This window comes from Cucurbita pepo, chromosome LG04, assembly GCF_002806865.2.
Source record: "Cucurbita pepo subsp. pepo cultivar mu-cu-16 chromosome LG04, ASM280686v2, whole genome shotgun sequence".
Taxonomy (NCBI): domain Eukaryota; kingdom Viridiplantae; phylum Streptophyta; class Magnoliopsida; order Cucurbitales; family Cucurbitaceae; genus Cucurbita; species Cucurbita pepo.
In genome coordinates, this window is record NC_036641.1 from 9,687,807 (window position 1) to 9,699,113 (window position 11,307).

The 11,307-nt window shown below is 38.5% G+C and overlaps 2 protein-coding genes across 13 annotated transcripts in view; one reads left to right on the forward strand and one right to left on the reverse strand.

Annotated features, from left to right (window-relative positions):
• LOC111793265 (probable plastidic glucose transporter 2) overlaps positions 1-4,853 on the reverse strand; it is a 6,300-nt gene extending 1,447 nt beyond the window's left edge. The window contains exons 1-12 of one of the 3 annotated variants that reach the window (XM_023675068.1): positions 4,618-4,853; positions 3,840-3,956; positions 3,577-3,688; positions 3,388-3,455; positions 3,157-3,289; positions 1,923-2,022; positions 1,701-1,813; positions 1,514-1,607; positions 985-1,138; positions 687-830; positions 508-581; positions 77-165 (exon numbers count right to left, since the gene is read on the reverse strand). In XM_023675068.1, coding sequence (XP_023530836.1) covers positions 77-165; positions 508-581; positions 687-830; positions 985-1,138; positions 1,514-1,607; positions 1,701-1,813; positions 1,923-2,022; positions 3,157-3,289; positions 3,388-3,455; positions 3,577-3,688; positions 3,840-3,900 — 1,142 coding nt within the window. In that variant the 5' untranslated portion in view covers positions 3,901-3,956; positions 4,618-4,853. Of the gene's footprint in view, positions 1-76; positions 166-507; positions 582-686; positions 831-984; positions 1,139-1,513; positions 1,608-1,700; positions 1,814-1,922; positions 2,023-3,156; positions 3,290-3,387; positions 3,456-3,576; positions 3,689-3,839; positions 3,957-4,470 lie in introns of all 3 variants that reach the window. The other 2 variants (XM_023675067.1, XM_023675069.1) reach the window with 2 other exon arrangements.
• A 762-nt stretch (positions 4,854-5,615) lies between these two features.
• LOC111792626 lies at positions 5,616-11,153 on the forward strand. 10 transcript variants are annotated; one of them, XM_023674159.1, is made up of 5 exons: positions 5,881-5,968; positions 6,961-7,149; positions 7,641-7,687; positions 9,076-9,608; positions 10,221-11,153. In XM_023674159.1, the coding sequence occupies exons 4-5, from the start codon at positions 9,160-9,162 to the stop codon at positions 10,861-10,863; spliced, it is 1,092 nt and encodes a 363-aa protein (XP_023529927.1). In that variant the 5' UTR covers positions 5,881-5,968; positions 6,961-7,149; positions 7,641-7,687; positions 9,076-9,159; the 3' UTR covers positions 10,864-11,153. The 10 variants fall into 10 exon arrangements, with proteins under 10 accessions (XP_023529921.1, XP_023529931.1, XP_023529925.1 ...); XM_023674158.1 differs by lacking the exon at positions 6,961-7,149 and having other exon boundaries at positions 5,853-5,968; XM_023674155.1 differs by having other exon boundaries at positions 7,641-9,608.
• The last annotated feature ends 154 nt before the right edge of the window (positions 11,154-11,307 follow it).

Genomic DNA, 11,307 nt, shown 5'->3' on the forward strand with positions numbered 1-11,307 from the left:
GGGGGGGGGGGGGGTGGCTGCATAATGCATGTGGAATATTTTTTATGTAAACAATAATATAAATAAATTTACTTACATTAACGTGCCACCGACTGACAAGTACACAGCTCCAGAGTCTGGTGAATGAGAACCTGCTGCAACTACTTGGAGGGCCATAGCTACTGCCTGCATTAGACACAAGACGACAAGCGAAGTCTTTCTTAAGATAACAGCATCCTTCAATCATGAAAGACATTCAATTGTTATATGCTTGGTGGATGGCATTTTAGTCTACTAATATTCATTGTTTAATGCCTATATTTGCTTCCTATCAAAACCATATCAAATAAGGTGGTTATAAATCCTGGCCTACTAACATTAACAGTTCTAGATCCTAGTTACCAACAGCAACCTTGATCAAACAAGCTAGATATGGTCCTCCCTCGTTCCAAATAATAAACAAGACTTGGCAAGAACATTCAAGATCTATGTCGTAGCAACAAGAAAAGATTTGCTTAATTTGGTTACCATCCCAGAAAAGCTCCATAGAAGAAGCAGCTTTCTTCCCAATCGATCCATCAAAAGCATCGCGATTATGGATCCTGTGAAGTACAAATGGAGAATTTAAAAATAAATAAATAATGCCTAGTAATGAATTCAGAGTATGGAGCTTATATTTACACCAACCACCAAATCATGGAGCAAACCTGCTAAATTTGAGATTCCCACGCAGACATTTGCAAGGTTTGATGGTACTCCCGAGCTTTTAAAAACAGTCGAGGAGAAATAAAATATAGCATTTATACCAGATAGCTGTTGTAAAGCAAATAGTGTTGATCCAATAAAAACAACTGCAAAAGAATTGCGTGAATAACGAAGAACTACTCCACCCAAATGAAAGAGATAATTGATGCAGTAAAGTGCATGGATAGTGGCATTAGAAAAAGGAAAACAGTGAGTAAACAAGAAATAGGACTCAATCAGTATATATACGTATATATTAACCTTGAAAATGGCGGCCAAAGAGCAACTCAGAAAGTTTTACAGAATCTGGTTCATCTCCCCTGTCAAACTTGGACAATTCTGCCAAAGCAGATTTTACATGTGATCCACCAAGAAGCTTCTCAAATTCAGTTTCTGCTTCCTCAGTCCGTCCTTGCTACATTACATAAGATTAGAATTATAAGATTTTCTCATTCAAGTACTCTTACGAAACAGGAACTTATCCCTCGATACAGAACTGCACCCTAGCCATTGCAAACATTTCAATTTCGCTTCACCACCCCCCACCACCCCAACCCAGAAACACCGAAGGTGCATTTTAGTGAGGAGAAGGGTGGGGCGAGACAGAGCACTGGAGAACATGCATATGCTTGGACTGAGGAATTATTACGCTGTTCAATTTTAAAAGGAAAACAAAGTTTTCATTGGGAGGATTAAGGAACTATAAAGACTTGTAAAACAGACAGCCTTTTTTATGTTCATGCAACAAACATATATTTCGATACATCTGAAAGTACGCTCCAGAACAAACCTTATATAGCCAATGTGGACTCTCAGCACAAAATACCATGGCTAGAGCTAGTAATGCAGCTGGAATAGTAGATACCCCAAAACAGACACGCCACCTGAACCAGAAAAGAAGAGCATAGTTTGAAATGATAAATAAATGGAAGGTTATGTATTTTCAGGTGTTCTAGAATATTCTATATATTCCATACCAGCCTACTGTCTCCTTAGCAGGGATTCCTATTAAGAGGGCTGCCATCAGTCCAAGACATGTAGCAATCTGAATGAAACTGCCATACGTTCCCCTCACAAACGCAGGAGATACCTACTCATGATGTATAAAAAAAAGTGAGGTAGCAAGCCATCATCTCTAATTGAATCCTTTTAAGATGCACGCTAACGCATATAAAGCAGTAATGTAACCATTGCTATACCTCTGTGACATAGAGAGAAGCAACAGGAGGGCCTAGACCCATTCCAATCCCAACAAACAGACGTCCCAAAAGCATCCCAGCCAGAGTTTTAGTCATTGCACTGAAATTCAAGTCTTAACTTTTCTCGTGAGAGTGCAATAAAATGAAGAACGAGGAAACAACATGTAGTCAAATGGTTGATAAGAAACTAGACAATTCAGTACAAAAAATCAACAGGGGCATGATGATCCTCAATAAACTTGTATTACTACGAAATTAGAGCAAGAATCATTGTGCAGAAACAAAATTGGGAAATTGGAGTTTGGTGGTTTCTCTTGGACTAGCGGACTAGGAAGGAAGAAAATGTATTACAGCTTAGAGAAGCAGGTTCTTCGGTCCTGAATGATAATTTCTGTTTGGTTGAAAGAGACTTTTCGCCTAAAAGTGTTGAGGGACAAAATTACCAAAACAAGATCTCTATATGAGAACGTGATGAAAGTGCATCCAAGTCATCTACCACTTTAGCATCAATTAGTCCTAGACATAGAAGGTTAGGTTCTAAAAGGAGGACAATCAAGCTTCTCTAGTTCACATTAATGAAAGGCTGAAAACAAATGAAAACGGAATGCTCTAGCTGCCATGCAGTGATGTGACAAAGGGGTTCATCTATTGAAACTTTTGAATTACCACTTAGGCCACCAGTCAATTAACATAATTAAGTCAGCTAAGGCCCCCTTTCTCAGTTGGTTTTTGTTAGACAAACAGAAGAATACCATACTTTTCCCACCATATTCAACCACCCTCCTACACCTGCATGTCTCAACTGGTATTACTTTTCCCAACACCTAGCCATAGTATCACCAAAGAATTAAAAAAGTGCATTCATGAATGTTCTATACTGAACTGTAGAAAGTTAAAATTGCGGGAGTTTAAAAACCTATGCACAGAAAACACCAGCTGACAAATGCCAGGAATATCAAATACTCGGTACCATCAGTAGCAGCAGACAAATGACCTATAGAATTCGCATCATAACTCATAACAGAACCATGGCAGTGATTGTCGTAATAGAGGTACAAGTCAAATTCAGCTAAAAGACAACATCAGAAACCTACAGCTCCAGTGTCCCACATAAGCATACCAGGTTGTATAATACACAGGAACAATGCCAGGATTGCCAAGTAAAAACATGAAGATGTGGCAAACTTCATAGTAGAACTTGGCTATAATTGCCTTTAATGGGAGAAAATGTCACCTCATTGCAGCACCAGCAATCATTGGCAAAGCACTCAGTTGGAAAGCCATGCGACGTCCTATTCCATCAGCTACCCAACCACTCAATAGAGACCCAACTAAGGCACCTCCCAGGCATGTACTGACAACCAAACCTTCATCAGACATTTAAGGGTAAGGCACGTTAGAGCATTGAATGAACTCAATTAAAGAACTTGAATAAAACACAAACAAGATATTTGCAGCATAACACCTTCTGCCAATGTATTCCCATTGAAACCAAGATCCGCAGAAATTACTTCCATTGGCTCATTTACTACTCTGCCGAAAACAGATAGAAAGCTACAATCAGTGTTTACTTATGAACAAACAAGTATGAACAGCTTCGCCAAACATAGACACCGAGAGAAAGAGATAGAGCTAAATCAGTATAAGAACTAACCCCAGGTGGTAGCCAAATAGAAATGAAGTTAGGGTAGCTACTAGAACGTGCGGTAAAGAAAGCCTCCATGAAGGGTTCGAGACTTCAGAATCCTTACCACCCTGCAAAAGACCTGAAAGAACAAACCCGAATAACGTCAACTATCATGTCTTTGCCATCGTCTAAAAGGTTCATTGATTCTCATGTCTATTACACCCCGTACACAGAAAGCACAAACAAAATTCATGGGTTTCGCAGCTACAGACTGCCAAATAGTGGATTACCTGAATTATCCTCCATGTCAATTAGATTGGAGTTATATTTAAACGAAAATCGCTTGTACATTGAGAAATCTTCGCGTTTTCAATCCCACGTTGCCGGAAATCCTCACCAGAAGTTCCCTAACATGGGTAGTGTTAAGATGATATTTTGCTTCATATCATAATCCAAATATTTAAACGCCATTCTTAACCCAGCATCTTCCAGTATCGAGTTAATGCTGAAGCGCTTCAATTAACACGAGCTTAAGATTCCATCACATCGGCATCAGGGTTTATCAAGTTGATTCATTTTACAGAAACATGCATTAATGCTGAGGTGCTTCAGTTAATATAAGCTTGAAATTCCATTACATTAGTATCAAGGATTATCAAGTTGATTTCACATTTCATAGAAACATGCTTTCATTAGGGAATCAACTCCAAGTTCTCATAAATAATCGACTACTAAACAGAAGAACTTAAATTTTGCTGATCTAAAGCCAAATCTAGTCATCATCAAGCCATAAACTATTAATTTGCAGCAATACGCACATCTTTCCCGAACCATAAAACTGAACACGCAATCTCACGTCAGAAGGAAAGAAATTATATCAAACAAACAAAGAAGAAGAAGAAGAAGAAGAAGAAGAGTTACCAAATAAAAGAGAAATGGAGGAAGTCGATTATAATCTCACTAAAAAAATCGTCGAAATCTAAACATCATGAACTTGAAAGCGCTTGGAATGCACTCAAATGGATGAAGGGATCAGAAAACAGATCTAAAAGGCAGAAACGCGCTAACTTCTTTTTGGCCGTTCGAGAACCTTGTAGAAGCGGCTGTAATTTTCGCAACACGAAAACGAACAAACACGCAAATAGAAAAAGAGGCGCCGATTGCAGAAAAATATATGAACACTGTTGGTGGAGGCTTAAATTTTACACTGAAAGACGACGATTGATTATCACGCCAACAAAAACAGAGCAACTTTTTGTCGCAGTTTTACAGAGTTCTCCCTCCAGCTACTCGACAAATTATTGAATGATGCCGCGCCTTATACTATTTATTTCTTAAATTCTTTTTATTTTGCTTTCTTAAGAATTTTTATTTTAATAATTAATAATTATTTTGCTTTCTTAAACAAAAACAGAGTACGTTCCTAAATTAATAAAAATATTTTAAATTAAAAAAAAAATAATAATAATACTCTTAAATTTTTAAAAAAATGCCCAAAATATAAATTTATAAGCATTTTTATTTATTCAGCATTTTCAAAAATTAAATAATTTTTTTTCTTTTTTATACATCGCATTCAATTATAATTATTAATTTGGTTAATGGAGGCAGTAGTGAAAATTCATTGTATTATGGGAGGCGAAATCAACGGTGGTGGAAGCACCAGGTGTCGGGGCACAACAAATGCGGTGATCCGAATTGGGCTACGTTTAATTTATGGTACGGTTCACGTGTCGACCTCTAACGCTGTCGTTTTTTATCATTTTCTGCTGCCGTCATAAGATCTCGGGGATGTTTTGTAGGGAAAGGTTGACACGTGTATCCGAGCATCATAGGATTTATAGACAATTATATACAAATTAAAATCATATAAATTTAAAATTGTTATCTTACAATAAGTTAAAAGGGGCAAATACATTTTTAGCCTTAAAAAGGTTTGAGTTTAAAATGTCCATTGGACTTATAAAGTTCCAAATAAGACGTTTTACTTCACGAGGTTTAAATAATAGATATAATTACTGTGATTGAATCAACTACCCTTTTAGTAATTGTGACACGTTTTACGGAATTTCACGTGCTGAATTCCTCCATACCTAGAATTTAGGGTTTACAAATGTACTCCCCGCCTTTTTCAACGATTTATCGGCGTTCAGACTTCAGACGGACCGGTTTCGTGGCTGCTCTTTGAAGCAGGCAGAAGAATCAGGAAAACAAGGCGAGAGGATGGTTTCGAGGGATAAAGACTCTACGACTAACCACCAGCCGTTATTGAGCAGCCTGGTAGTACGGCCATCGAATAGTGACGGAGTCGGTGCAACCAGTGGCGGCCGCGTTGGTCGTGGAAGCGATTTCGAGGCCGGTGAGGTTCCTCGTGACCCTCCACAATATTCTCGATTGGATCGATATTCAGCTGATTTGGGTTCGTTACTTCTGCACACCTTCGTTTTCGAACACTTTTCGAGCTATAATTGAATGAATAGGCGCATTGCTTTTTTTTTGTGTGTGTGTGTGTGTGTGTGTGTGTGTGTGTGTGTTCTGTAAGTTTATCCTGCGTTGAATTTCATCGCTTGCGACCTTGGGTTGAATTTATATGTATATTTTGGTAGGAAACATATTTTCAATGAAAGAATGAGAATTACGAATATAGGGAGGAAAGCCAGCCCGAGTCAATGGAGATTACAGAAAGTTCATACAGGAGGTCGAAATACGACTTGAACCATAATTGTTAAAAGAAGAGCAATTTTTACGTCAAGATAATGTAATCAGTTTCTGAAACTGATTCAACAAAACTGTCCAAAGCCTCACCTTCGCGATTAAAGGTCCTTGTGTTCTTTTCTGGCCGAAGTTCATCAACAGACGATCCTTGATTTATAGCCATAGAATCTCCCTTGCTTTTTTGAAAGGATGGCCTCTGCATTTTGTTACCATAGATTGAATTTATTTGATTTACCAATATGATTTCTTACAAGATGATATTAAGATACATATATGGGTATATATTTTGTAAATTCATGCCACGACATGTTTACAATTTCCCATCCTTCAGGTTCTTTGTCGTAGCTAAATTCCAATTTGTGAGTTTTGCTTAAATTAGAGAGTATTAAACTAGTTAGCTAAAGTATGCTTTCGTTTCATGGTTGATGAAATGCTTAGACATGCTTCTAAAACAAATGAAGAAAACCATCCTCACTCCCTCTCTTTCCCAGGACATATTATTGAAGATATCTTAATAGTAGAACTCCGCAGGTTCCTTGTACTTTATACGTTGGTCTTTTGTCGTGGATGGTCATATGCTCATGTTTTAGTTGGACTCATTGAAGAATTTTGCCAAGATCATTGCAGTATGACTCTCGTCTTTATTATACTCCCTGGTCCTTCTTGCTGCCTTATATCACTTGAAAGTTTCTGCAGGAAACTTGTGGGGCACCCTTGATCTGTATTCATTGATAGACGAATATCTATCTACCATTCACAGGAGAGGATGAGTTTTTAGAGTCTTTCCGTCTAGAGGAATTTTGTCTAAGAGTTTTGCTCAAAATGGCCAATTATTGGAATTAATGGGTTTCACTCTTGATTCCAACCAATTTCTGATCACATTTGGTGAGTCAATTATCATGTAGTATGCCTACCTTGCTGTGAAAGTTACTGTCAAATGCCAATTCATTGGGATGCCAAATATGTCACTTCTTTTTCTACTTCATTTTTTATCAATCTTGTTGGAGAGGACTTGTTGGCTCTTTTGATATTTGAATGAGATTCAAGTATTTTTCTCAAATTCTAGCAACCTGCATTGTAATCTTATACTACCTATTTTGTGTAAACTTAGTTCAAGTATCAATTTGTGCATGTAATTTGACATTTTCTTTTTGATCTATCAAGTTCTATGTCAGGATGCATTGATAGCTTAGGGTAAGCACAGCCATTCTTGGTTGTCATTTTGATCTTATAGAAAATGTTGTGATAGAAATGGAGTTCATAACCTCGTTATTTCTTTTCTTTTATCCTCATTTTCTTTTGTATGTCGAGAATGTGGATCTACTTCCCCTTGTCAAAATTTTGTTCTGGGAATAAAACTTTCTATTCTCTTACAGCTTTGTGTTGCTGACTGCAAGAACTTAGATCTTGAGAAGGGCATTGAGTAAGTGCAGTCTCAGATCATGATCTCGGGAATTGCAATTTTTTCCATGTTAAGACCATTTAATTTTGGGGGTAAAATTTGTGCAAGAAATTCTGGGTTGCTGAGTGGGGGGCTATCATATCATCCGTCGTCATTTTGGGATAGCATGGTGTTGGGCCTGGTTGTAGTAAGATGTGTTAAAATACCAATCATAATTGAATCATGGTGAGCGAGGGTTCTCTTAAGAAATTGAAGGTGATCAAATAACAAGCTAGAGAAGTGTTATGGTCTGCCTGGTTGAGACTATTGGTATGAGCTCTAAATGAACTTACAGTTGCATTGACCAACGGTTAAGGGCTACCAGCTTTACTCTGGTATTTGACTCATATGAAGTGGAGATGCCAATTTATGTCATGTGGTGGATTTTTTCACTGTCTAGATTTCCATATGAGGGATGAAATTATTCTCGTGGAGAGACATTGATTGAGCTGTATTGGTGTATTAAGGGCCATCTGAATCATGTGTAGCAACTTCTTGATCTATTTGTCGGGTTCATAAAGGGTTGATTTGCAGGTGAAGTTTGGGATCTTCACATTTCATTTCCTACGACATCCTGCAAATTAGGGATTTGTTTCAACTAAATATATGGTAGTGTGAATGGGCATATCAATGGCACCCGGTGGATTAATAGTTGGATTAACTGGATTCCTTTCATCGTATGAACTCTTACATATTTTTTTTGCGGTCAATGACTGAAGGTATCATTGATCATTTCAAGAGGATATGGTTAAGCTCACTAGATTCTGCAGAGAATTATTCTAGCGGCATGCATGGAAATCCATTGGTATATTTCTGAAAGCCGTAGAGGAACGAACTATTGTGACCATGCAAGTAAGATTTGGAGTTTGATTTCTGAATTAACCAAAGAGTAGGATGGGTGCCATTGTTTAATCTGGTTTTTGGATGCTTCAATTTGTGTGGATTTTTTAATGACGGTTTTTTTCCTGTGAGCTTTTCACTGTGGTCTTACTGAGCCTCCCAGGTGCAATTCAACTGAAGAATTCTGTATTTAAGCATGGGTTGATTATGCTGTGTGATTATTTTTGTACGTGTTGTTCATTTAAGATTGGGCTATTGGTGGATGTCCTTCCTCATTACCGGGACATCACCACACTGATTTTTTTTTCTTCAAGACTAGTGCTTTTGGTCTCATTGCTGGGTTTGTGAAAAATTGGAAATAGATTACCTGTAGGCTATGATAATTCAAAATGTGGGTTTTACATGTACTAACACTGGACATGTGGAAAGAAGGACATGTGTACATTGCAAGTTGCTATGGTTTTGCTATCTTATTTGCTTCTGTTAAAAGTTTCAGATGATATGGGTGGTAACGTTTTGAACCTATACAGGCAGTTATCATCAGAACTTTCTCTCTTGTCTGCATCTTTGCACCTTCTATTGCTCTGTCCACAGAGAGGAGATGCCAACAATGAATGGCAATGGTTGTCAATTTGTTTGGATGGTCCTTTTGCAGTTGTATCAGGGAAAATCTTTGGAGATATATGGATGTTGTACATCAAATAAGCTTCCTATACAATATGTTACTTTTCTTAATATCTTATAAATCCACTACCATCTTTATTTCAGGATATAGAATACATGCAGGTTCAGCTTCTCCAACACGTCATCGGGATGATCACCGGTATGTTTCTGATTTTGATCGTTCTGGTGATCTTATGCGGGGCCGTGAATTTGGAGGCAGGAGCGATCATGGTAGATATCGAGAGACTTCACCCCATTACAGTCGAAGAATAAGTGGTGGAAGGCCATATGGGAGAGGTTTTGATAGCCCTGGACTTGCTCCTGGGCCATTTAGAGGGGAACGTAGTAATAATCCAAATGTGTGTCCTAGGGATGGGGATTGGTATTGCTCAGATCCTTTGTAAGTACTCACCTAACACCACAATTTGATATATATATATATGACAATGGATTTGCTTCTTTTATATACAGACGAACATTTGTTGATGGCATGACAATGGATTTGCTTCTTTTATATACAGACGAACATTTGTTGATGCCCATGCCATTACACCTTTTTCTCATATGAACGAGAAATTCAACCATTGCATGGAATAGGATCCTTTTCTATTGATATTTCTTTTGGTTGGTTGAATTATTGTTACTTTTTGTTTGGAGGAGTTGATGATTGTGTGTTTATTTTATTTTTATGTTTTTGAAAAATAGTTTTGAGGCTGCTTTTCTTGAAAGCATTTTTTTTCATATGTATTGCTTTTATGGATTTCAGAAAAGAAAAAACATATTACTTTTGTTTTATGTTGATCAGACTGAATGAAAAATGTCACGTCAGAAAAGCTCGTGTGTGCACCAAATCTTGTAAGTGAATGATAGTTTTTTCAATTTCTTGCTCATTTGGCATGTGGTCTGTACGAGGAATATTTTCATAATGCATAGCATGGTGTACTTTCTATCATTACATTGCTTCGTGGTGCATTTCTTTTTTCAAACCAGTTGTATTCTTATTCTTCATTAGATGTGACAACCTAAACTTTGGAAGACGAGAATTTTGTAACAAATGCAACAGACCCCGCACTGGAGCTGGTGGAAGACCTCGAAGAGGCCCTGTTGGTGGTCCACCGTCCCTGCATTCTCCTCCTAGACGCTTTACTGCCCACCCAATTGAACGTTCTCCTGGCAGGACTCCTAATGAATATAGGTCTCCTCCCCGTGCTTGGACCAGGGGTTGTTCCAGGGACATTGCAGCTGGTGGTCTGGCACCTCAGAGGTATGAAAACAGGTACTCTGACCTGCGGAGGGATCGGGTGGATTATCTAGAAGACAGCTTCAGAGGAAGATCCAAGTTCGACAGGCCAATTCTTTCCGATTGGCCCCTTAGAAACCATGAAAGGGATGAGTTCATCACCGAGAGGAAGGGATTTGAAAGAAGGCCAGCATCCCCACCACTGCCGTTGCTTCCTCAGCGTGGCCGCTGGGCACGTGATGTGAGAGAGAGGAGCCGCTCCCCTATTAGAGATCCAATTAGATCTCCATTGAGAATCTCGCTTCGGTCTCCACGCGGCCTTCCACCAAAAGACTTCCGTAGAGATGTGTTTGTCGAAAGGGAGCACATTTATAGGCGCGGCCTTGGACAAGAGCGCGATGGAGGTCCATTTTAGCGTTCAAAATTGAGCAGCACCCCGTAATCTGTGTTTAGAGCCTTGGAAAGAGGATGTTAAGAAGAGCCTGCTTAATTTTTTCCTGACAGGCCCTGTGTCGAAACCTGCTAATGGGGTCCTCTATCTTCTGCCTCGTGTATTTCGTATTTCGTATTTCTTCTTATTATTATTGTATGGTGTAGTTAGTTGTTGACAGCCTTCAAAAATATTGAAGTAATGCCTTGCATATATACGGTGTATCTTTGGTTTATTGGTTTCTGGGCAATGGTTTTGAACCGTTATTATCTTCACATAAATCATTTTGGTCAGGCTGTAGTTTGTATTTTGCTACTTGGAGGGAGCCACCTCTGTTTGGTTCTTTTTCAGTGATCGGATCAGACAAGAGAAGATCTACAAATTTTGAGGACAGTTGCTTGCTTTTCACGCAGCGTTTGTTAGATAACA